General features: G+C 42.5%; 1 protein-coding gene across 2 annotated transcripts in view; it reads left to right on the top strand.

Annotated features, from left to right (window-relative positions):
• The window catches only part of LOC126299380 (GTPase-activating Rap/Ran-GAP domain-like protein 3), a 1,486,407-nt gene that overhangs the window by 1,312,372 nt on the left and 148,421 nt on the right, over window positions 1-25,614 (top strand). For both annotated transcript variants that reach the window (XM_049991244.1, XM_049991245.1), the window contains exons 10-11: window positions 5,692-5,790; window positions 15,345-15,448. In XM_049991244.1, coding sequence (XP_049847201.1) covers window positions 5,692-5,790; window positions 15,345-15,448 — 203 coding nt within the window. The remainder of the gene's footprint in view (window positions 1-5,691; window positions 5,791-15,344; window positions 15,449-25,614) is intronic.

The following is a 25,614-nucleotide window of genomic DNA, read 5'->3' on the forward strand; positions in this document are numbered from 1 at the left end:
AAGACTGCGAGAAATGCTGACTGGAAAATAAATGCAGATCCTAACCGAGCCTGCATGTTGCGCTGTTTCATTTGACCACAAGCGATACGTGTAAAATGTCCTCAATATGTCTCAAGTTTCAGTAGTGGTTATAGCAGTGTTCTGTGTAGCTGTGAATGCATAGTGTCGGAGGTTTCTCAATTCGAACGTGGCCACGTTGTTGGTGCTCCTATGGTGAGAGCTTCTGTTACCAAGGTAGCTGAAGCGTTTTATGTTTTAAGAGGAACCATGTCGAAGAGCAAGCGGAAAAACAGCATCCCCTACGTCCCAACGCGGACGAAAGTGCATGTTGATTGGTCGTGACGGACGGTCACTAAAGAGGATAGTGGCGAAAAACAAGGGACGACAACTTCAAAAGTCACTACAGAACTGAGTATCGCAATCGTGAACGCTGTCAGCACCAAAACAACACGAATTGAGCTCCATAAGGTGTGAACTGCATAGCGAGCTGGAATTCTGAAATCACTCATCATTGATGCAAATACCGTAACAGGAAAATGTGGTGCCGAAGCAGCAGTGGAAGGACACCAGTTGGTCGAATGAGTTTTGTTGCACACTGTTTTCAGCTTCTGGCCGACTTTACGTCCCAAGAGTGAAACATGGGTGGGTCGGTCATAATTTGGGCAGCCATATCGTTGTATTCCATGGGCGCCATGGTTACTGTGCGAGGCCGCATCACTGCTGAAGATTGTGTGTCCATTTTGGTTCATCAGATCAATCCAGTGGTACAACATTTGTTCTCCACTGGCGATGCTGTGTACCAAGACGACAGCGCCTCTTTTTCACACACCTCGCATCGTCCAGCATTGGTTTCGTGAGCACGAAGGTGAAATGTCTCATCTCCCTTGACCACCAGTAACCACATCTCATCATCATTGAACGTTTGTGGCCTACGTTGGACTGTAGGATACGTGATCGCTATCCACCTCCATCATCGTTATATGGACTTGTCACTATTTTGCACGAACAGTGGTATAAGATTCCCTCCTGGAAAACCATTCGGTACCTGTGACGACTGGAAGCTGTTTTGAACGTCGAATATTGTTCTACTCCATATTAGCCATGGTAATGTGTTTTTGGTGTTTCCTTTATCCACCTCCTATAACTATCTTTAACGTTATTCTACTCTCATAAAATCATTACCGACAGACAACAAATAGTTTATGAATTTTAATCCATCTGGTATTGAACTCCTTTACATGTTTTGTTGCGCATTGAGAATGTCTCACACTTTACGAACTGTACTTCAAAATAAAGCACACTATGGTTCAGTGTTAGTAAACATATGTTGCGTGCATATTCTTCATAGTAGCTAAGTTCTTTTATGTAGCGAAACAAAATAACATCCATGTATATATGATTACATCAAATTGTAGCCCGCCCGGTTGGCCGTGCGGTCTAACGCACGGCTTTCCGGGCGGGAAGGAGCGCCTGATCCCCGGCACGAATCCGCCCGGCGGATTTGTGTCGAGGTACGGTGATCCGGCCAGTCTGTGGATGGTTTTTAGGCGGTTTTCCATCTGCCTCGGCGAATGCGGGCTGGTTCCCCTTATTCCGCCTCAGTTACACTATGTCGGCGATTGCTACCCAAACAAGTTCTCCACGCACGCGTACACCACCTTTACTCTACCACGCAAACATAGGGGTTATACTCGTCTGGTGTGAGACGTTCCCTGGGGGGGTCCATCGAGGGCGAACCTTACAATAACCCTGGGTTCGCTGTGTGGCGGCGGAGGGGTGAAGTGGATTGCAGTAGTCGTCGTGGGGTTGTGAACCACTGCGGCTGCGGCAGGGACGGAGCCTCCACGTCGTTTCTAGGTCCCCGGTTAACATACAACATACATAGACCAAAGTGTAACTGTATTTATATTGTAAGTATAGGTGTGATACGATAAGACAGAAATGTTGGGCTAGTAAAACATTTTAACAGCAAAATCACTAAATCGCTGCAAATATCAGCAGAGTTTATTCGCAGTCCAATACTTAAGGTTTCATAGACCAGACGCTGGCTAGCTATATGACGTTCAGACAAAAAACCCAGATTCTGTAAATGTTGTTATGAATACTTCATTCAACCACTATATCGCACCATATGGTGCATTAATATTGCATTGAAAGCATACATTAGTAACTATTCAGTGTATTAAACAATCTCCTTTTCCGTAATGCGTTCACGTGGAAACTTTCAACGTTTTTGTTCTCAGTTCTCGAATAATACAGTGACGTTGATGCATTTAGTACATAGTATTAGCATTAAAATTTATACTTCCCTCGTATATTTGTATGCCAAAGTAATTTTTGAATCACCGTTTGTCTTTTATATTAATATTAGGAGCCATTTAATTACAAAGGGACCACTAGGATGTGTCTTTTCATCTTCATTTGCTTAATTAACTGCTACGAAGAAGCCACGGCACAATCAAATATTTTCAAACCAATTACAGTGAAAGTTTTCTTTTAATTCAGTAACCCCCTATCAAATTTAGTGTTCCACGTTTCTCTACCGACCATTGCAGTTCGTTTGGTGTAAAAAGTGGCACTTAACACTCCGTATTCCGGCCGCAAGTGGCCCATCGGGACCATCCGACCGTCGTGTCATCCTTAGCTGAGGATGCGGAGAGGAGGGGCGTGTGGTCAGCACACCGCTCTCCCGGTCGTTACGATGGTTTTCTTTGACCGGAGCCGCTACTGTTCGGTCGAGTAGCTCCTCAATTTGGCATCACGAGGCTTAGTGCACCCCGAAAAAAAGTGGCACTTGATCCTTAACAATAAACAGTGTTAGATCATCCATATGAGAACTAAAAAAAATCCGTTAAATTTCGATTACACGATAAATCAGGGAAAAATTAAAGGGAGAATTTCAACTAAATACCTAAGGACTATAGTTACGGACAACTTAAATTAGAACCATTACACTTTAAAAAATGTGGGAAGACGAAAAAAGACTGCGTTTTATTGGACAAACACTTCGAAGATGCAACAGATCTACTAAAGAGATTGCTTTCACTACGCTTGTCCGTCCTCTTCTGGAGCTTTGCTGCACGGTATGGGATCCTTACGAGATAGAATTGACTGAGAAAATCGAAAAATTTCAAAGGAGGGTTGCTCGTTTTCTGTTATCGTTGGTAGTGGAGAGTATGCAATGCCTGTGGAAAGTGAGTCTGACTGCAAACATTAAAACAAAAACTTTTTCATTGAGGATAGACCTTTTCACGAAATTTCAGTCACCAATTTTCGCCTCAGAATGCGAGAATATTTTGTTGACTTCCACCTACGTATGGATAAATGGCCATTATAATAAAATAAGAGAAATGAAAACTCTAACGGAAAGATTTAGGTGTTTATTTTCCCACTTGCTATCCGAGAATAAAAAGGTCGAGAAGTAATCTGAAAGTGATTCCATGAACTCTCTGCCAAGCACTTAACTGTGAGTCGTAGAGTAATAATGTACACAGCGCAACGTAATTAAAGGGTCACTTTTGCAAAACTCCGCAGTAGTCTCCCATTGCGACGCAGAAATTCGAATTTTGACTCAAAGGTGTCGACAACCTTTCTCTCTAATGATGCGTCTAATGATGTCAGCCACAGACTCGATGGCGCTGCAGACAGCAAGGTGTCGACACAAGCGAAAAGACGACCAGAACTCAGAAGTTTATGTGAGGGACCGTTCAAATCCATACGATGACAACTGAACGGCCGTCCGCTGTGGCAGAGCGGTTCTAATCCCTTCAGTCCGGAACTGCGCGACTACTACGGTCGCAGGTTTGAATCCTGACTCGTGCATGGATGTGTGTGATGTCCTTAGGTTAGTTAGGTTTAAATAGTTCTAAGTTCTAGGGGACTGGTGACCTCAGATGTGAAGTTCCATAGTGCTCAGAGCCATTTGAACCATTTGACAACTGAACGTGACCCGAAGCAGTAAAGGGTGTTTACGCTTTTTCAGCGTCCCTCTAAGACTCACCAGTTCGACAACACCCTTGGTGCCATCCATGCACCTTCGTCGAGCACTTTAAAAATGTACCTGTAGAGAGACAGCCAGTCATTGACTGCTAGGCGCCGGAGTAACAGGCAGTTATTTCGACACCTCTGAGTTGAGTGGCGCTTCGTCACTGAAATAATTCTGTTGCGGCATAATGCCTGTCCAAATTTTGTCAGCGCTGTTTTTAATACGCTGCAGATGTTTCGGCTGGAAGCCGTTATACATCCTTCATAGAGTCCCGATCTCTCTCCATATGATTTCTATATTTTTGGATCCATGAAGAAAGACGCTGGTACCCGTCGATTTGCTTCGGACGAAGAGGTGCACACTTGGGTAGGATCGTGCTTCCATAGTCAACTGCAAAATCAGTACGTGATCGTCTTGTCTCACAGTGGGATAAATTTATTAACAGTTCCGGTAATTACTTTTAAAATAATAAACAGTTTACTTATTTTTCCGTATGTCTCGTCTTCATTTAACTTCCACTTACATGAATTGTATGCTTTCGTTATGTGAAAATGTGACTGTTCTCACATGAGGACGGTGTGAGAAGATGTAAACGACTTTCTGAGAAAATAAGGAAAAGTCTGATGATCTTCGTGAGTATTATATGTGTTCTGCCAAATACAGATGGAAAATTCCATTAATTTTATAAACACATTCCTTTAAATTTTAAGATTTCAATTTCTCCGTTTCGAATCTTAAATATTACTGTAGCTGTATATTTTGTTTCCTGCTTTTTCCCTCAAATAAGACGATAACATTTACTGTAAGATATTGTTTCCTTGGTCTGGCTCAGTCGTAAGCTAGTTGGCCACATCACTTTTCATTAATGTATCTAAACGTAATTCGTCAACATAATGAAACCAATTCACGTTAAATCGAAATTTCCTTAAAAACGAATATAATCTACCCCATGTACAGTTTGTGCAGTCCATACGTTGTTTATCAATATTTAAAATACTATTGACAGTTTATGACGTGTGGATACAGGGATTGGGCCGAAATACATAAATTATTGTATTTTACTTCACAAATATATTCATACGAGGTGACATGTTTTTAAGCTTATTTGTATTAATTTATACAAACAAGTGCTTCAGTGTATGTGCTACCTTCCTAGTTTACGGTCATCGTTATAGGTCCAAAGCAGCCGCCTCATGTAGCCAAATTCTGAATCTCACTTTTGCTCAGTCCAATTAATTGGTTTGTCAGATCGACGGAAGTTGATTGAAAATGCTTCATAAGAGAATGGGAGTAGCTTAAATCACTACCTTGTGATTAACTTAAAATGCTTCTGCTGGAAATCTTGTTAGAACAAGTATAAAGTCTACGTATTCTCCAAGCCTCAATTAGCCTATTCTTTCCTCCACGGTCCAATTTAAGATATAATTGTTCACTACTGCCTAAAAGTGGGGCTGGGCTCGAATTCAGGAAATAAGTTTTCTGACGGAAGTACCTAACACGGTGGAGAAATATTGGTAATTAAATCTGTTTAATGTTCGCTAGAGAATTAGGACTTTGGAATTATGTAAAAGGAAATTTTGTGTTTGGCACAATAAGAATTGTCTAAAATTATACACGTTTTATGTTGCTTACTGCCTTTCATACAAGCGAAGTCCCCGCAGGGAACATGTATTTATTCATTTATTCATGACTCTCTTCTGTTCCAGAATTTGGAAGTGACGATTTCAACAGATTCATTCATCTTCTCGGAGACCAGGTTCGCCTCCGCGGATGGGACAAATATCGTGGTGGCCTGGATGTTAAAGGTGTGTTTTAAAATTAACATTACTTTGTAGAATAACTCAAACAGCTGTGATTTTCAAGAAAATTAGTAATAAATGTTTGGTTGTCGCCGGCCGCGGTGACCGAGCGGTTCTGTGCACTTCAGTCCGGAACCGCGCAACTGCTACGGTCGCAGGTTCGAATCCTGCCTCGGGCATGGATGTATGTGATGTCCTTAGGTTAGTTAGGTTTAAGTAGTTCTAAGTTCTAGGGGACTGATGACCTCAGATGTTAAGTCCCATAGTGCTCAGAGCCATTTGAACCATTCTTTTTTTGAGTTGTCACTGGTTCAAATGGTACACTCTATAATCACTTTCAAGCTGCATTTATGCCGGTAAGGCAGCTTAGATCTTTCACTTGACTTCTGCACTTGTTCATCTAAGAGGACAACACTACTGGCTGTGAGAAGTGACTCAATAAATCAAGCAAACAACTAGAGAATAGACTTCAGAAAAATCCGCAGTAATTCTCGTAGACATTAGTAGGAGCTTCGTCATCAGAGTAAAGGAATTGTATAATTTTCTAATTCAGTATTTAGAATGTGTTCTAGATAAAACAGAAATTATCACGTACCAGTGAGATTAGGCTGATTCTAATACCCGTTGTATATTATACCAATGAGTTTATACACACTCTACAGCAGACATAGATAGATAATCATCGAGATCCAAACAACGAAGAATTAGTAGAAATTGAGAGAAACAGCAGTCCTTTAACGGCCTGAAAATATTATCTAGTGAAATATCTACCACTTTGTGATGAAGTGTGTCTAATTACACAACTATATTCACAAGGCATGTTTGCCGTGCAACTGCTCGAAGTAAAATATACCGATAGGGCCGATGCTGGACGAGAAAAGAAGCAAGTGAACGTCGACAGAGAACTTCCTGTTACGTATTGTCACTGCAATACTTCTTGAGAACCTATACATAAAAGTTCAGTTGTGAAACTGAATCAAACAGGAGATTGAGAATTTTCACACGAGCGAATATATAAATTTCCTCATCAACATACATGTATGTGCAAAAATGACAAACGTAAGTAGTAAAATATTTTGGATTACAACAGTGACAATACAAAACCCAAAAATAAAGATAAACGTTGCCACGGAAATGGATTATCGACCTTTCAATAAATAACGCTATACTGTGACGAAACCACCCTTCCTGTTAATAAATTCTCCAGTACGTTCGTTATATAACTTAATACCATATGAAAATTTGTATAGAAGAGTTATTCTTAAGTTTCCTACCCTGGCATTTGATAAAGTTGCTGGTGATTATTGCAGTTCACTGTCAAATCGTTCACAACGTCCATATCAGTCACACAACAAATGATAGCGTTAAAATCGTAACATAGTCTGAATTTAACACTGATATCTTCTCAGTAAGCATTGTACATTATTGAAGAAGTTCTTCCGAACATTTCACTTAGAGACCCTTACAACACACAATTGCCATTATGATAATTCATATTTTAGACTTTACGACGTAGATGGACGAGAGAGTTACGTGTACAGTCACTTCAGCCTATCGGCACTGTTAATATCTTGTTACATAAAACAATTTCTGAAATCCTATAGGCATTACACGTTGCTGTTATTTCCACATACATCTAGCCGCGACAAGCACTCTGCTACAAATAACACACTTGCGCTAAAGGAAGACACGTTCAAAGTTTAAACACTGCTAACCTTATAACGCTGCTGAATATGACAGACATGAAGAAATTAATACCAATTGGTGTTCATCTCAATAAACTAATAAAATTAATTTTAAAGTAATATTTTGAAAGCTGAAAGATAATTATTGCACTGTGGTAAATACTGCAACCAGGCACAAGATGTTTAAAATTTCTTTTAATTATTTTATTGTACCATTCGCATTTGGGGCCTGGGCCCATCGTCAGATGATAGCGTTGATTTCTTTGTTATATTTTAGGACGCAAATGTAAAACTTGCAAAGTTTTCGTGATTACGTAATTTTACACTTACATGTGCTCTATACATTGTGCTTACTTCACTAAAAGCCCTCCTTTACGTATTACAAGACAGAGGTTTGATTTTCTTTTACGATCCATGCTGACCATTGAACAGAACTAAACACAAGATGGGGGACACATTTGTCTACACCGGCTGCTGATTCGACGTATCGAAGAAAGTGGTATGTATACCGATGTATACCGATTGGCGTCAAACATGTAATTTTATATTGTTATACATTTAACTATTTAGATTTTAAGATGCTGGTAACGGCTAATGGCGAATTTTCTCTCTGTCAGTTAATTGTTATTTCTATCATTTCAACTTATGAGAACTGCGTGAAATTTTGAAGGTGTATCCGTGCTGGGGTAAGAGAGCAGCGAAAGTTGACTTACTTAGGTATTTAGCCCGAGATTCACGGTATTGTACGTTGAAGCTTCTGCCAGCTTGTCCAGTGTAAAATTTGGGGCACACGGAACAATTTAGTTTATAAATGTCAGACCTAAATAAGTCAACTTTCGCTACTCACTTAGCTCAACACGGAGATAAGCGTCGAAGAAAACTTCGAGTTATTACATTTTACCAAAAAAGGAGTAGAAATGAATTCGTTAGAGGAATTAGAAATAAACAACCACATTTCACAAAAAGTCTGACTGCAATCTTAGTGATCAACTGGAACTAAAAAAAAAGGTTCCTCCCAAATTTCGTGCAGTGCTCATAAGTTGAAATGATAAAAATAACAATTAACTGACAGAGAGAAAATTCGTCATTGGCCGGCACTAGCATCTTCAAACATAAATAGTGAAATGTATACGTTTATAAAATTATATGTACTACGAAGAAGTATTTTTGCAGTAACTCCGGATGTGTGTCATATCTGTACACATAACATCAAATCAGCAGCCGATATAAACAAATGTATACGCCATCTTGTATTCAGTTCAGTTCAATGGTGAGCATGGATCGTATAAGAAATTCAAACCTCTGTCTCGTAATCCGAAAAAGGAGGGCTTTTCATGAAGTAAGCATAATTTAAAGAGCATATATAAGTTATAATTACGTAGACAAAACACTTTGTTATATTTTATAACGCATATGTAAAACATATTGTTAAAGTATGATCACAAAAAACTTTATTATATTTTAGAATACAAATATAAAACTTGCAATGAAGTCAATGCTAGCATCTGACGATGGACTCAGGCCTGAAACTCGTTATGGTACAATGAAAACATTCCACAAAAAAACTTGGGGCTGGTTGCAGTGTTTCCTGCAGTGTAACTGCCACAGCTGCGGTGTTCTCTAACCAAAATGGATAAAATAAGATAATTATTGTATTCACAAGTTGTAAACAAATGAGGTGCGTATTCGGAATATATTCAGTCACGTATGTCATAACATACATGCCGACTTGAGAGCTGTTAATCTGATATGTTACAACACCCCAATATTTTTCACTGAATTCAATACTGTTATACTGCTTTCAGTGACGTATAATGTGGCACAGGAAGACTAACATACTTATCAAAGTATTTATAAATCCACGAGCAATTTAATTAGAGATGCCTACCTAGTACCGTGAACCAGCCGGATAGCCATGCGTGTTAGCAGGCCTCTCTCTGAATTCGGGGAAGCGCCGGTTCCCACTATAGCACAGCAGGGCGGCGTGCGGCAACGGCAGCGGCAAGCGTTTTCCGCTTTGACGCAGCGGCTCGCGGAATTGGCGTTCCCAGCTGGAAGCGTCAGACGCTAGCGGTAGCCAATGACGGACAGCCACTGAGGTGCGGGCGGAACCCATTGATTCGCCCGGCGTATTTGATTAAATATATGTTACACCTACATGAAGGAAAGACGAAGTTGGGTGAAGACAAACCAGTTTTTCATTTTCTGTACAATGTACTCTTTCACATATTTCATTATTCATGTTTTCTCATTTCACCATAAACAGATTTCATGACTACCGTTCATGATTGTTCACTATCTCCTAACACACTGAAACAATGTACGATAAAAGAGATTATTCAGATAGTTAAGCGTGACAAAAACTTAAAATGAGATGTGGTAGCAAGTACAGTGAAACAGTAAGAACACCAAGGCTTGGGTGTAGGGATGAAAATGGAAGCCACCTGATAGAATTTCCCACAGAGCATAATGTAATCATCGCCAGCACCTTTCTTAAGAATCATGAAAAAATAATACATATTTGGAACAGAGTTTTCGAAACCAGATTTTAAATTGTAAGACATTTCCCGGCGCAGACGCAAACCCACAATAATTTATTGGTTACGAGCTGCAGTTTACAACTAAAGAGGCAGCAAACGGTAGCAAATAAAAGAGAAAGAACTTGAATAAGTGAAGACAAACAGTTTTTCGATAATCTTAAAGCTACAGTAATGCAACGACTGACTGAAACAGAGGAAGGAATCTGCTAGAATACGAATGGATACCTTTGAGGGAAGAAGTGGTGAATGCAGCAGAGTATGTGAATGGGAAAAAGGTACAGTAGAAATCGTTAGATAAAACGTGACATATTAAATGTAATTGACAAGAGGGAAAAATATAAAAATGCAACAAATAAAGTAGGGCACGGGAAATAGAAATGTCTAAACATGACGTTGACAGAAAATGCAGGAGAGTGAAAATGAGAAAGAAGAGAGAAAACTTTGCTCGAAGGAGAAGCAACTGTCAAGAACTCATTTGGCAAGCCAGAACTAAGCAAATAAGAGAAGGCTATAAAGTGGAAGGAATACGTAGAGAGGAGAGGGGAAGGGGTTATACAAACTATCGTAAGCACAATGTCAGATTCCTGTGAAATGTCTGAACACGCAATGCAATACTGATCCTACCACTTAGCTAAGCAGACAGACTGAAGAACTGCAAAACTGTATTTATAGCATTTGCATGTTTAGGGAAAGGTTTTGACAATCTTAATTACAACATTCTTTGAAGCTCAGGAGATGTCATCGATAAAACACAGGGACACGAGCTTTCAGCATATAATTCTTTAGGTTGGCAGCCAAACAGGAAGGGACATGAGGTGAACACGCTGTAGTTACGACTTTAAATCAGAGTTTTCGGTAAAATGTCTACAGCTAGTTACAGAAGAAAAAAGAGCGAACATGAAAATGTGCTTATGTTCCATAAGCTAATTTTTAATTCAACCTCCAGCATGTGACCAGGTGATGAGAAACGCAGATGTCCGTTAAAAACTCGATTAGCTGTAAGTAATCAGTTATTCACGTAAAAGAAAGATGTTAACGGTTTTATAATCTGCAAGTATCACATATCGAAACAAAACTGAATCATTCTAGATTCCACCCGAGATGCCTTAAAGTAAAAGGCGAAACGTGTCTTGAACAAATAAAGTACACTGGATCAAGAAAAAAACGTTTGCTACTTACCAAAGGAAATAATCAATTGCTGTAGATACAGCAAATTACATCTTATGACATACCACCAAATTAGTTTTGGCTTAACTTCTCATTCCACATGCCATTAAATGCCATTTAAAAAAATTATTTATCCATTCTGAAAAACTGTAGTTACTTTCATATCTCGATAGATAAATAGATTTTGGATATTTATCATGGGACGAAATACATGACTTTTTACAAGTTATCGTTCGCAAAAAGAACGCTTTTCGATTTCTTGGACCGTTTGCGAAATTTGCGGTTGATACAACCACATGGTTTACGACGAGCAGGACGAAGTATCGGTCGCATCGATAGCGGCCCGCGTGCGATCACCGCATAGCCCGTCCGCCGACATGTCATTCAGTATCTCGAGAACGGTGATGGCTATCGTTCTGCTCTCAGCTTTAAAAACAATTTCGATATGTTGACTGAATTTCATACGCAATAACGTATTAACTAAAATGAACTGTACGCAAAGTCCACGCAATGCGTTTTTACCTCTGCACACTCATGAAAATGTCGTGTAATGGTTTACGTAAATGCGGTACAGCAAGTAATCACGACGAGTAACGAAAAGAAATTCGGTCCTTTATCGAGAGAAGATATCAGGCTGTAACATGCACAAGAATCAAATTTTTCTACCGAATAGTTCCCTTGAAATCGGATGATAGGTATTTCATAGCTGCCGCAGCGTCCGCGCCAGTGGTTCGGCGAAAGTTCGTGTGGCCCCGCGTTCCATACCTGACGTCAGGGTCAGCGAGTTCTGTGATTGGCGGCGCGGACCTGCAGCGCGGCACGCGGCAGCGGCAGCGGCAGCTGTTCGACATGTGCAAACAGCGACGCAGACACTGCTGTGCCGCGCCACTGAAGGCGTTTCCATGACAACCACACCGCTGCCGCCCCGTTTTGACGCGCGGCAGCCCTAGTAGGAACCGGCCTTAAGGCATCGCGACAAGGAGTGCCTCCATCCACCCTCCACCAGTAACCTCGCCATATCTAATAATTAACATGCCGACACCTTGAAGATAAGGGTAAAAGCCATGAAAAAGAAGAAATACGACCTACCTAGTACCCTTTCTCTCAGATGATGTTGGCGGCATGGTCACCACGACACACTAAAATCGTTGGGGACCCATGCATGACCGCTCAACGACCAGCGACTTCTCATGGAAAATAGTCATACCTTTAACCAATGCGTACACATCTCACTCAGTCGTACCCCAAATGAGTTCAGCATGACCAAGGCCATATGGCCTTGGAAGCTACACAAGAAACCTCATTTTCGTGTAGTAAAACTCAAAACACTCTGATAAAATTCGAGAGCAATAGTTTGTGCACTTTCTTTTTGAAGATACCGGTGTCCTGCAAATTGTCGTGCACAAAAGGAGGATACACATGATCGAGCACTTTGCTCGAATACCATTCGCTGGTGAGAGAAGATGTCAAATATATAAGGGACCGCCATACCATCACATGTAAACATTCCCCACATGAAAATACCTCCAGTAACTGCTCGAGCAGCGTCCTGTTGACGAATGTCATTTACAGTAGTGGAAATCAGTATAAAGGCAGGGTGCCTACTAAAGTAAAAGTAAAATTTCCAAAGCATATTTGCAGCGAATTTATTATGAAAGTTGTAGATCCATATAAGACAAAACAGTCATCACAGAATTACGTAGTTTCCTTCACAAAATGAGTAACAAAATAATGCATTTGCATTTCCTGTCTGGAAATTTGTATACAGGCACAGACTGTCCTTTTTTTTATTGCATTGTTAGAACTTTGTCCATCCTCCGTTCTTTCTCACTACCTCAAAAATTCTCTGTGGCATTGATTTTGTTAAGGTTTGTAGTTCTTGCGATGAAATTGTCGCCCACTCTTCTTATATTGCTCTTTTCAGCTCACATATGGCTTCAAATTTCCTTCAGTTTCAACAAACATGCCTTGTAAATATTTCACAAAGATAATCCATGGGGTTCAAATCCAGGCTAAGTGCAGCCAAAAGGTAGTAGCAGAAACATGCACAGAAGCATTATCTTGTTGAAACATTAGACTTTCGTCCTCTAAGTTATCATAAATTTTGACCAGTTCTGTCTCTAGGAACTCAGGGTACATGTTACAGTTCTTTTTGGTGCTCAGCCAAGGAATGCGTAATTTACCTTTAGAGCAGGAGGTTGACCAAATCATAACACTTCCACCACCAAAATTTCTGCTCATTCTTACCTGCTGCTCTGTACTCAGATAATGACACTAACATTGAAATACATTTGGCCCATCTAAATTAAACTTCTTCTCATCACTGGAGATCACTTTATCCCATTCTGAAGTCCATGACATATGCTGTCCAGGAAACTCCAGTCTGCTCATTCTTACCTGCTGCTCTGTACTCAAATAATGACACTAACATTGAAATACATTTGGCCCATCTAAATTAAACTTCTTCTCATCACTGATGATCACTTTATCCCATTCCGAAGTCCATGACATATGCTTTCCAGGAAACTCCAGTCTATCCAGTGTACGTTTGGATGACAGAGCAGGTTTCTTGAATCCAAGATGTTTGTCATTTGACACTATTTGTCTTAGACGTTTGGCAGTTATTAGCAACTATAAATTAGCCGCGGGTTGAGAAAGCTGTCGGTCTGTGGCCCTTTCTTTGTGCAAAAGTAACTGTTGCGATGCTTCAGATAATTTACCACTTTGCGAATATTTTACGTTCTATACACATTGTACACCCAATCATACGAAATTAGCAATCACTGCACTTGAACGAAACAACTTCTTGGCGATTTGACTATTAGAGAGATCCATTTTCTTGTATACACTGATTTTTACTTTTTTATAACTTGGTAACTCTTTTTCCGCTCTGCATTGTCACAACCGTGGTTTATGTACTCAGCACGCACTGGCACCAATGGTGCCCGTTTCCTATGTGCAGTAAAGGCATGTAGCACACATTAACACCGCAAAAGCCGACTGCCTTTAACCGAGTTCCACCCTGTACCGCCTAAATCGTTGATGTCTTGTTATATACTGTGCTACTGACATCAAATGCGATACCATTTGACTGCATTATTCGACATACTGAATCTCATGCTGTTGCATGTACACTGTGCATAACTGTTCCAATACACACTGTTCAAATGGGTCTGAGCACTATGGGACTTAACTTCTGAGGTCATCAGTCCCCTAGAACTTAGATCTACTTAAACCTAACTAACCTAAGGACATCACACACATCCATGCCCGAGGCAGGATTCGAACCTGCGACCGTAGTAGTCGCGCAGTTCCAGATTGTAGCGCCTAGAACCGCTCGGCCACTACGGTCCGGCACACAGTGTTAATTTTCGTGCAAATGTCCATGCCTTTATATTGATTTGCATATGTGCGTTTTGACGTACGCCTATGGCGTGAACCAACATTTAGAACAACTCATTATTCTAGTCGACCTTTTCCCATAAATACAATAATCAATAAAGGTGTTCCAGGGTGCATGTTGTCAGTGCTCCGGAAACCTCAGTGAGCAAAAATACGTGTGTGGGGTAGTGATTTCTTACACTTAAGAAGGTACTTCTGAATGGGCTGGCTGCTCAGTGGTTGTTATCTAATTCTGGACTGTAGAGTGATATGCTGAACTGTAGCTAGTGCATCCTCTGTTACAATCAGCGATATTCCGCAGCAAGCCCTGACATTAACACGTGAACCCTCATAGTAAACGTTCCGGATGGTGGCTGTGTCCCCTGTATAGAAGGCATCACGGTTCACGCTTGACAAGTGGAAGATAATTGACTTGACGACCTCGGAGATGAAGTGTGCCACGTGTCGGGCACCCAATATCTAGTCGAAATGGAACCCACTGAAATCACGCGTCTTGACCACCCCGCCCCCCCCCCCCCCTCCTCCCCATTGTCACGTTGGCTACATCGAGAACAGTTGTCAACAATATTGTCACGTTACTCGCCCAACTATTCCACTCGCTGTGACAATCTCTCTCTCTCTCTCTCTCTCTCTCTCTCTCTCTCTCAATCTCTCTCTCTCTCTCTCTCTCTCAATCTCTCTCTCCCTCCCCCCTTCCTTCCATCTCTCTTCATCCCAAACTTTCCGTTGTGGCTTCATGATTTACTCTCCTTTTCTACTTTTACAGGAGACATGACTGGCAAGTACTCAATCTACACAATGTATGAAGGTCACGAAATAATGTTCCACATTTCAACAATGCTGCCATACTCTAAGGAAAACAGGCAACAGGTACGTACGCCGCTTTTCCTTTATTTAGTGTCCCATCAATATTTGGAGTCTGTACATTAAATTCATAACTGTGTATTAACTTACTAGCTGAGTACCTTGTGTTGGCCAAGTATGTATTTACTCTAATCTTCTATTAGTACATCTCCTTCTTCCCCTTCTCTCCGTATGTCTCCTCCTTCATCCCCTCTCTGTCAATCTCCTCCTCCACCTCTCTCTGTCAATTTGCTCCTCCTCTCTCTGTTCACCCCCCCCCCCCCCACGTACTCTCCTCCTCTCACCTTTCTCTGTCCATTTCCTCCTCGCCCTCTGTCTGTTCATCTCCTCGTCCCTCGTCTCTCTGCCTATCTCTTCCTCCCCCTGTCTCAGTCCATCTTCTCCTCTGTCGTTTCCCTGTCCATCTCTTCCTCTCCTCTCTGCTCATGTCCCCCTCCCCTCGATCTGTCTATTCCTGCTGTGCCAATCTCCTCATTCCCCTCGCTGTCCGCCCATCTCCTCCTACCCCTTCTCTCTGCACGTTATCACGCTCACCCCAACAGGAAGCTGTTGGTATTCCCCAGTATTTCGTTCCAAATTGTATCTAATATGTGTACCAAATTTGCTTCAAATCGTTGCAAGGTTTACAATGAGCTGATTACCCGTGGCTTTGCCCACGTGCGCACATGTAAAATATATTTCACATAAATTTAATGTATTTCACATATATTTGTACATACATTTCACCTGTATCTCTAGCGAATTTCACCGTGTAGTTTCATATTCACACAGCTCAATGTTTATGACGCCGTATCTCCGATACTATGCGTTGTACAATAATACAATTTTGCAGGTACATTAAGAGGTATATGTGGCTACTGTCTACAAATTTTGTTGTGAACAGACGTTGTAGTAAGGAAATAATAAATTAAAACGTCATGCGTCATGCAGCAGTTCTACTGCATGAACAGCGAAAATGTAGTAAGCAATAAATGTTTTCCTTTCATCACTTTGTTGGGGTCATCATTAAGAAAACGTTCCGTAAAGGTTTGAAATTTTCTGTAAAGTGTGTTGTATGTCTCTAAATGCTCTCATTCTCATCTTCTGGATTGCTAAAGTGCAGGTATTTGCACTATTGCACCCTCACTTGCACCCCTTTGATAGGTAGGTCGACCTTAACCCCACAGCTATGATTTCCAGACCGTAAGTAATATGTGTGACAAGTTTCATCAAGTGGTTCAAGAGAAGATTGGAACATACTCAATTACATATATATGTACATTATATGACCAAAAGGATCTGGACACCTGGCTGAAAATAACTTAAAAGTCCGTGGCGCCCTCCATCGATAATGCTGGAATTCAGTATGGTGTTGGCCCACCCTTAGCCTTGATAACAGCCACCATTCTCGCAGGCAAACATTCAATCAGGTGCTGGAAGGATTTTTGAGGAACGGCAACCCATTCTTCACGGAGTGGTGCACTGAGGAGAGGCATCGATGTCGGTCGGTGAGGCCTGGCACGCAGTCTGCGTTCCAAAACATCTCAAAGGTGTTCTATAGGATTCAGGTCAGGACTTTGTGCACGCCAGCCAATTATAGTGATGTTATTGTCGTGTAACCACTCCGATGCAGGCCGTGCATTATGAACAAGTGCTCCATCGTACTGAAAGATGCAATCGCCATCCCCGAATTGCTCTTCAACAGTGGAAAGCAAGAAGGTGCTTAAAACATCAATGTAGGCCTGTGCTGCGATAGTGCCACGCAAAACAACAAGGGATGCAAGCTCCCTCCGTGGAAAGCACGACCACACCATATCACAACCGCCTCCGAATTTTACTGTTGGCACTATACATGCTGGCAGATGACGTTCACCGAGCATTCGCCATTCCCTTACCGTAGCATCGGATCGCCACATTGTGTGAAGTGGCGAATCACTGTTCAGTCGTCCAATTCTTACGCTCCTTACACCAAGTGAGGCGTCGTTTGGCATTCAACGGTGTGATGTGTGGCTTATGAGCAGCCGCTCGACCATAAAATCCAAGTTTTCTCACTTCCCGCCTAACTGTCATAGTAAATGCAGTGGATCCTGATGCAGTTTGGAATTCCTGTGTAATGGTCTGGATAGATGTCTTGTCTGCCTATTACACATAACGACTCTCTTCAACAACCTGCGGTCTCTTGTCAGCCAGCAGACGAGGTCGGCCTGTACGCTTTTGTGCGGTATGTCCCCCTTCACGTTTTTACTTCATTGTCACATCGGAAACAGTTGATCTAGGGATGTTAGGAGTGAGGAAGTCTCGCGTACAGACATATGACACAAGTGGCACCCAATCACCTGACACGTTGGAAGTCCGTTAGTGCCGAGGAACGCCCCATTCTACTCTCTCACGATGTCTAATGACTACTGAGATCGCTGATATGGAATACCTGGCAGCAGATGGCAGAACAATGCACCAAATATGAAAAACATATGTTTTTGGGGGTGTCCGGATACTTTTGATCTCATAGTGTACATCCATTTTATGACATGTATGGGTTCTCGACGTGCTGAGGGGGCCGAACCGCACAATAACCCTGGGTTCGGTGTGGGGTTGCGAAGGGCTGAAGTGGACTGCGGTGGCCGTCGTGGGGTTGTGGACCACTGCGGCTGTGGCGGGGACGGAGCCTCTCCGTCGTTTCTAGGCCCCCGGTTAACCTACAATACAACACAATCTCAACGTCACACAGACAGTTCATAGAGACACGTTCCAGATGTGGACGATCATTGTCTTGTTGAGAAACCACACCACGATAACGTGGCACCAGAGGTAACACATGAGGATCCAGGACGCCCGTAACATATCTTTGTGCTGTCAGAGTTCCCTCTGTCACTACCATCCGTGACCCGAAGTCGTACCCGACAAAATACCACATCATGACGCCACGGGTAGCACCGCATTGCCGCTCTAAACATTGGAAGAAGGTCGCCGGACAACGGCGATCCGTCGCTGAGCATCATACGACGTTATTAACCGACAGTCCATGCTTCCCGGTCACGGTACCACACCAAAAGTAGCCGCTGGTGTTGTGGTGCTAACGGCAGCCCACGCATAGAACAATAGTTCCCTAGACTGACTGCTCCTAGTCTCCTAACAACGGCGCGGGATGACAAAGAATATTGCGGGGAGTCCATGACTTGTTCTCGGATGGTAGGCGCATATTTGAACGGGGTTACGACTTGCTCGGTGCTCAACATGGTGATCTTCTCTTCTGGTGGCCGGACGCGGTCAACTGGAACCTTGGTGGTGGGTGTGCCTGCTTGACGTTCCCGTACTGTCCAACGTGCCATATCACATCTGAATGCCCTCAGACCTGAATACTGCAGCATTCGAACAACCTGCCAAATGCAGAGCCACGACGCCCCTTTCAGACTCTGTCAGGTGCTCGTAACACTGTCCTACACGAGTATTTGACATCCCCGTTTCCTTCACAGCGATCACTCAACATCTAGCGCTCTTCACGTCCCTAAAACGCTATCCCGGGACCACGTACCAATTGCATGGTAGCGGCAACAAAAATTTATTTGTCAATGTCGCACGTAGTTATTTACCGAATTTGAAAATTTAAAATGCTGTTATAATATACTCATTAAGAGGTATAACTTTACGCTGAAAGTCGTAACGTTCAAGTGTAACGTTCTTTTTATTTGAAAAACTTTACGATTACGTAAACGAATGTCCAAATTATGAAATGGGTATTAAACTCCAATTATTGTGTTGCGTGTTGTAAGTGCGAGTGGTGTACTTACTCCGTGGTATTGTTAGCAAAACTTTACACCAATTGGTTGGGTAATGTAACTCCCAGCACCAATAAAGAAATACAGTCATTGCATAATACATTGAGCACTGAACCCTAAGGCCCTGTTCAAAACTAAAAACTTTGGTCCCTGTGTACATAACAATTATTTTAATTGTCTTACCTCTAGAGCAGCAACGCAGTAACGCGATATATTCTGGTCTCTCATAAAAGAAATATAAATATTCTAGCTACAGGTGCAGCAGTGTGTAGTGCTGGCCACAATACTCGAAATTCACATGACATTCATTTAGCTGATAAACGAGAATATTAAATAAAATTCAACTTCTTCAAAAAAAATATACTGCCTAGACAGGGAGGCGGTACTGGTTATTGTAAATTACTAACTCTGAGTTTTTTTCAGCAAAATTATTGCAAGCTAAGTTTGGCTTTTCAAAAAACATCTGACAATTGAAGTTACGTTACTCACAATTGACTTACAAACAATGGGATTAAAACAGCAAGTATTATCTAACTTCATTAATCCATCATAAATGCAAATCATCAAATTAAACAAAGCTCTGTTAACAAATCTTAGTAACATTACAAAGCGAAATATCTAACTAGCCTTTTTATCAAAACATTCTGGCGTTACTCAACAATTACAAATTATCAGCCAATTCATCTATACTAACGCGGTGGCAAAAACAGAAACCATAATTATTTAACACCTTTACCTTGCTTTCATGAAGACTTCTGCTTCCAAGATCAACAATATTGACATACATAAGTTAATCTAACATTTGGTGGCTTCACACAACACACCACAAAAACTGCCTAAGCGATCGTCTTTCCCTCAGACAACTGTGCGCCGAGCGCTGTCGAACTCCAACAGTAGCAATATCTCTGGGCCTGCGATATAAAGCCTGTAAATACCAAACGTCGTTTATAAAATCACATTCGGGTGCCACATACAAATGTGTCCCAGTATACTCCTTTCAAAGTTTAACACAATAAGAGAAGTACTACAGTTAGAAATTGTGCGTGTGTCTCGAGGCAGGGTAACTGATTGCGAGCAAATACGCTCCTGGAAATGGAAAAAAGAACACATTGACACCGGTGTGTCAGACCCACCATACTTGCTCCGGACACTGCGAGAGGGCTGTACAAGCAATGATCACACGCACGGCACACACGACACACCAGGAACCGCGGTGTTGGGCGTCGAATGGCGCTACCTGCGCAGCATTTGTGCACCGCCGCCGTCAGTGTCAGCCAGTTTGCCGTGGCATACGGAGCTCCATCGCAGTCTTTAACACTGGTAGCATGCCGCGACAGCGTGGACGTGAACCGTATGTGCAGTTGACGGACTTTGAGCGAGGGCGTATAGTGGGCATGCGGGAGGCCGGGTGGACGTACCACCGAATTGCTCAACACGTGGGGCGTGAGGTCTCCACAGTACATCGATGTTGTCGCCACTGGTCGGCGGAAGGTGCAAGTGCCCGTCGACCTGGGACCGGACCGCAGCGACGCACGGATGCACGCCAAGACCGTAGGATCCTACACAGTGCCGTAGGGGACCGCACCGCCACTTCCCAGCAAATTAGGGACACTGTTGCTCCTGGGGTATCGGCGAGGACCATTCGCAACCGTCTCCATGAAGCTGGGCAACGGTCCCGCACACCGTTAGGCCGTCTTCCGCTCACGCCCCAACATCGTGCAGCCCGCCTCCAGTGGTGTCGCGACAGGCGTGAATGGAGGGACGAATGGAGACGTGTCGTCTTCAGCGATGAGAGTCGCTTCTGCCTTGGTGCCAATGATGGTCGTATGCGTGTTTGGCGCCGTGCAGGTGAGCGCCACAATCAGGACTGAATACGACCGAGGCACACAGGGCCAACACCCGGTATCATGGTGTGGGGAGCGATCTTCTACACTGGCCGTACACCTCTGGTGATCGTCGAGGGGACACTGAATAGTGCACGGTACATCCAAACCGTCATCGAACCCATCGTTCTACCATTCCTAGACCGGCAAGGGAACTTGCTGTTCCAACAGGACAATGCACGTCCGCATGTATCCCGTGCCACCAAACGTGCTCTAGAAGGTTTAAGTCAACTACCCTGGCCAGCAAAATCTCCAGATCTGTCCCCCATTGAGCATGTTTGGGACTGGATGAAGCGTCATCTCACGCGGTCTGCACGTCCAGCACGAACGCTGGTCCAACTGATGTGCCTGTGGTTCTGTCAGTGTGATCATGTGATGTATCTGACCCCAGGAATGTGTCAGTAAAGTTTCCCCTTCCTGGGACAATGAATTCACGGTGTTCTTATTTCAATTTCCAGGAGTGTAGTTGAGAATGAGGCCACTTAGTGACGTCCGATGAAGTTGACACGTAATTTAACATTTCCACGAAACCTTTTCTAGCGAGCACTGCACAGAAAATGGTAATAGGAAAAAAGTTTAACGCTTATTACATTTTCTCTGTTCGTGCAGTCACCTTCAGGCAAGACATTTTAATTTATTACTGCTTTACTAGTAACTCTACGTGCAACACAGTTTGCAGACAATTCCACGTATGTCACTGAATGTATCTGCAAAATTATATCATTGTGCGACACATAGTTGAGGGGATATGACGACATTGTCATTTAGATACGTGGTAAACTACCTATTTCTTAAAATGGGACGTAGTAAAACTTTAACTTCAGTCATAACGTTGTAATTTATTACTTCTTTACTGCTAGTTCTATTCGAAACACACTTTTCACGCAACATCTATTTATCTTATGAATGTACCCGCAAATTTATATCATTGCGCAATACTTAGTTCGTCAGAGATGACTTTTAATCTATTTAGATGTTTGGAAAACTAGCTTTTGCTGAAAATGGGACGCAGTAAAACTTCAACATCGAACATGACGTTTTAATGTATTATTTATTTACTAACAACTCAGTTCGCAACCCACTTTGCATACAGTATCTACATATATCACTTAAGGTTTCTGCAAAATTATATCTTTGTACGCCGGCCGGAGTAACTGTGCGGTTCTAGGCGCTACAGTCTGGAACCGAGCGACCGCTACGGTCGCAGGTTCGAATCCTGCCTCGGGTATGGATGTGTGTGATGTCCTTAGATTAGTTAGGTTTAATTAGTTCTCTAAGTTCTAGGCGACTGATGACCTGAGAAGTTAAGTCGCATAGTTGTACGATTCATAGCTCAGGAGATATGACGTCGTAAACACTGCGATACGTGAAAAACTAGCTTTTGCTTAAAATTGAGCTCAAATTACCCAGCGCACATTCATCCATTGTTTCATAATGAGAGCACTTAACGACTCCCAAAAATCTTTAAGCTTAATTACAAACCTTTCCTAAACTGCTAGAGGCAAATATTTAACACATTAACTCATCTGTAATCAGACGTTTGAAGACGACGTATACATGGGAGTCCGATTCTTTGAGGAATGGAGGTTTACTGGTATAACCTACCAGGCTTGGTAACAACACTAAACGCTGGTGGCCGTCCTACTTGTCACGGAGAATTGCAAATCTAATCATTTATGTACCTGCCAATACGTGAACAAACTTACATTTATGTACGACCGTGTCTTCTAGGTGGTTCCCTTTTCTTTGTCAGACAGTATATTTTACTCTTGTGTTGAGAGATCAGAAGCAATCACAGTAACGGGTGTCCGGGAAGTAAGAACGAATTTGCATTTGGCGCCATTTTGTTATATGACGGCTGGCAGCCGTGGTTTTTTCATGTTGGGTATATACGACCCTTCCCATTAGCAACTTGATAACTTTTTTGTGGTGAGCATTGTGGTTTATTTTCGTCATTGAGCAGATGACAACTGAGCAACGTATCCAAGTGATAAAAAGTTATTACAAAAACAGTGAACGTCCCTCGGCAACCGTTCGTGAACTGCGTGTGATACTCGGACGCAATGCCGCTCCAATCGAATCATCAGTTCGGAAGTTTGAGACCACGGGCTCTGTTTCAAACGATAAGAAAGTAGGAAGGCTATGTTCCGTTCGAACAGAAGAAAATGCTGCTGTCGTGCGTGACAGTGTGACCGCAAGCCTCACAAAATCGGTTCGGCGACGAGTTCAGGAACTGAATTATCATTAAGTTCACTGCATGAAATTCTTGCAAAAGATCTGAAAATGCACCCGTACAAGATTCAACGTACACAAGAGCCGAATACTGCAGATCGTGGAAAGAGACCTCGATTTGCTCATTGGGTCTTGGCTCCACAAGCGGAGAACGAGAACTACACAAAAAGAATAATTTTCACAGTACGTAGTCAATACACAGAACTGCAGAACTTGGGCCAACGAGAAATCGCGAATGACTGTGGAAGATGAGACGCGTCCGCAACGTACGACTGTGTGGTGTGGGTTCTGGGAACGAGGAGTGATTGGCCCATACTTTTTTCGAAAATGATGAGGGAGCTGCCGTCCCTGTGAACGGCGACCTTATGAAAAACGGAATGGTTTTTACGCCTTGTGACCTTTTTTTGTGGGGATTTGTGAAATCAAAGATGTACATGAACAAACCACAAACAATACCCTAACTGGTGAAATTAAAAGGGTTATTTACGGCATCCCACCAGATGTTTGTGAACGCATAATAGAGAACTTCAGTGAACGCATTGCTCGTTGCCGAGCGGTTTTGGGTGGTCGTACGGATAATATAATTTTTCATACATAATTGGGAAAAGTTACTTAATGTGTTTGTAAAAAAATCATTACATTTTCAATAAATTTTGTAGGTTCTATAGCACTTTAATATTCGTCCCTACTTCCCGGACACCCTCTATTTCATTTATTAATTAGTCGGCCACTGGTACTGGCCAGATTAGAGCCTCCAGGCCTGTCTTACATCAGAGCACACACTTCATATTTTACAACGTAGACGTAAATCCTTTCGTGTGGTATTGCAACGTTCCATGCTTCCTGGTGGCCTGCTGTAGCGACTCAGTCTAGCAGTCATTCTGAGCGGAGCATCGTAGGTGCTTCAAGGGCGATGGTTAAGGATACTATTGCAATTATCATGCGATCTCGACTCTTACACCAGAGAACAAAACGAACAGTTACAGTTATGTCAGATAGCTTTCAGAGTCGGGCATAATACACCTCCTTCAGTTGAAACTGTGCACATCACATTTCAGCAACAGAATGCCGATCCACATCTGGATAGGAACTTGCAAGCTTTATTCGAAGAACGACGTGAACCTCTGTTTCCCTGACCTCCACGCTTGTCTGGCGTGTCGCGCATTAGACATAGCAGGGATACAGTGGTCGCCTCCTGTTCGTCACGGCCCACCAGAAGGCACTGCTAAGGATTCGCATGCAAGTGTTTACGAAGGAAAATTAGGGTTCAATTTCACGTCCATGACGAAGACCGAGGTCATTAGGAATGGAGTACAAGCTCTAAATGGACAAGACTGGGAAAGGAAATTGGCCGTTTCCAATGGAACTATAATAGATGTGGGATAAACATCGTGAACTATTATCCGGATGGCCGTACGAAGATTTGAGCTTCGCCTCTCCCGAATGTGAGTCCACTGTTTCTACAGCTTTAAGAGAAACTCCCCAGCAACATATCCTCACCCACTTTGATGCCACGCCATGTCGTTTAGAAACTCTGATGGTAGCACGCTGGCGCCTCACATCATGTTGACTGTGAGAGTCAGAGATAATTTACCCCTTCGTAATATTTAATATCTGTGTATTTTCTCGTGCCTTTTCTGTGATTTAAAGATGAATTCAGTCTCATATATACTTTTAGATATTGCATTTTTCCACAAATGATAATGTATTACGACTATAGTGGCTGAACAAGATTTATGACAGTAAATGGTTATTTATTTATTTACACGTCCAGTTCAGTAGGACAAAATTGAGGAGCAAATCTCCAAGGTCATGCAACGTGATGAAAGGGAAAAAGAGAAGAATCATAGGAAGAGCTTTCAGAGGTATATTTCTACTCTCAGAACAGTATTATAGGTATTTTATTTGTTTTAATTACGCAACAGGTTAACATTTCATCTCGCGCCTACTATACAGTGAGTCGACCGCAGTTTCTATACATGTCCTCCGGATAGGGACTTGGCGACAGCGATCAATGTCAAGCACTGAGATGACTACATCGCTTTTTGAGAGTGTTTTGGCTCTGCTGCGCGGACTGCAGACTAGCCATTGTTTGCTAGTTGTTTACTCGGAACTCGAGTTTGTATAGCGAGTCACCTTGAGCCGCGGGCTTTCCATTCTGCTGCAAAAGTTAGGGCCGAAACTACTGTCGTGCCCTGCAACAACCGCTTTATCACCGCACGGGTTCCATCCCCGTATCCGTGTTCAGCTTTTTGTCAAGCCCGGGAAAGAGACCACAAAACATGAGTTCTAGCATTCCTCT

The sequence above is a fragment of the Schistocerca gregaria genome, chromosome X (genome assembly GCF_023897955.1).
Source record: "Schistocerca gregaria isolate iqSchGreg1 chromosome X, iqSchGreg1.2, whole genome shotgun sequence".
NCBI classification, from domain to species: Eukaryota; Metazoa; Arthropoda; class Insecta; order Orthoptera; family Acrididae; genus Schistocerca; species Schistocerca gregaria.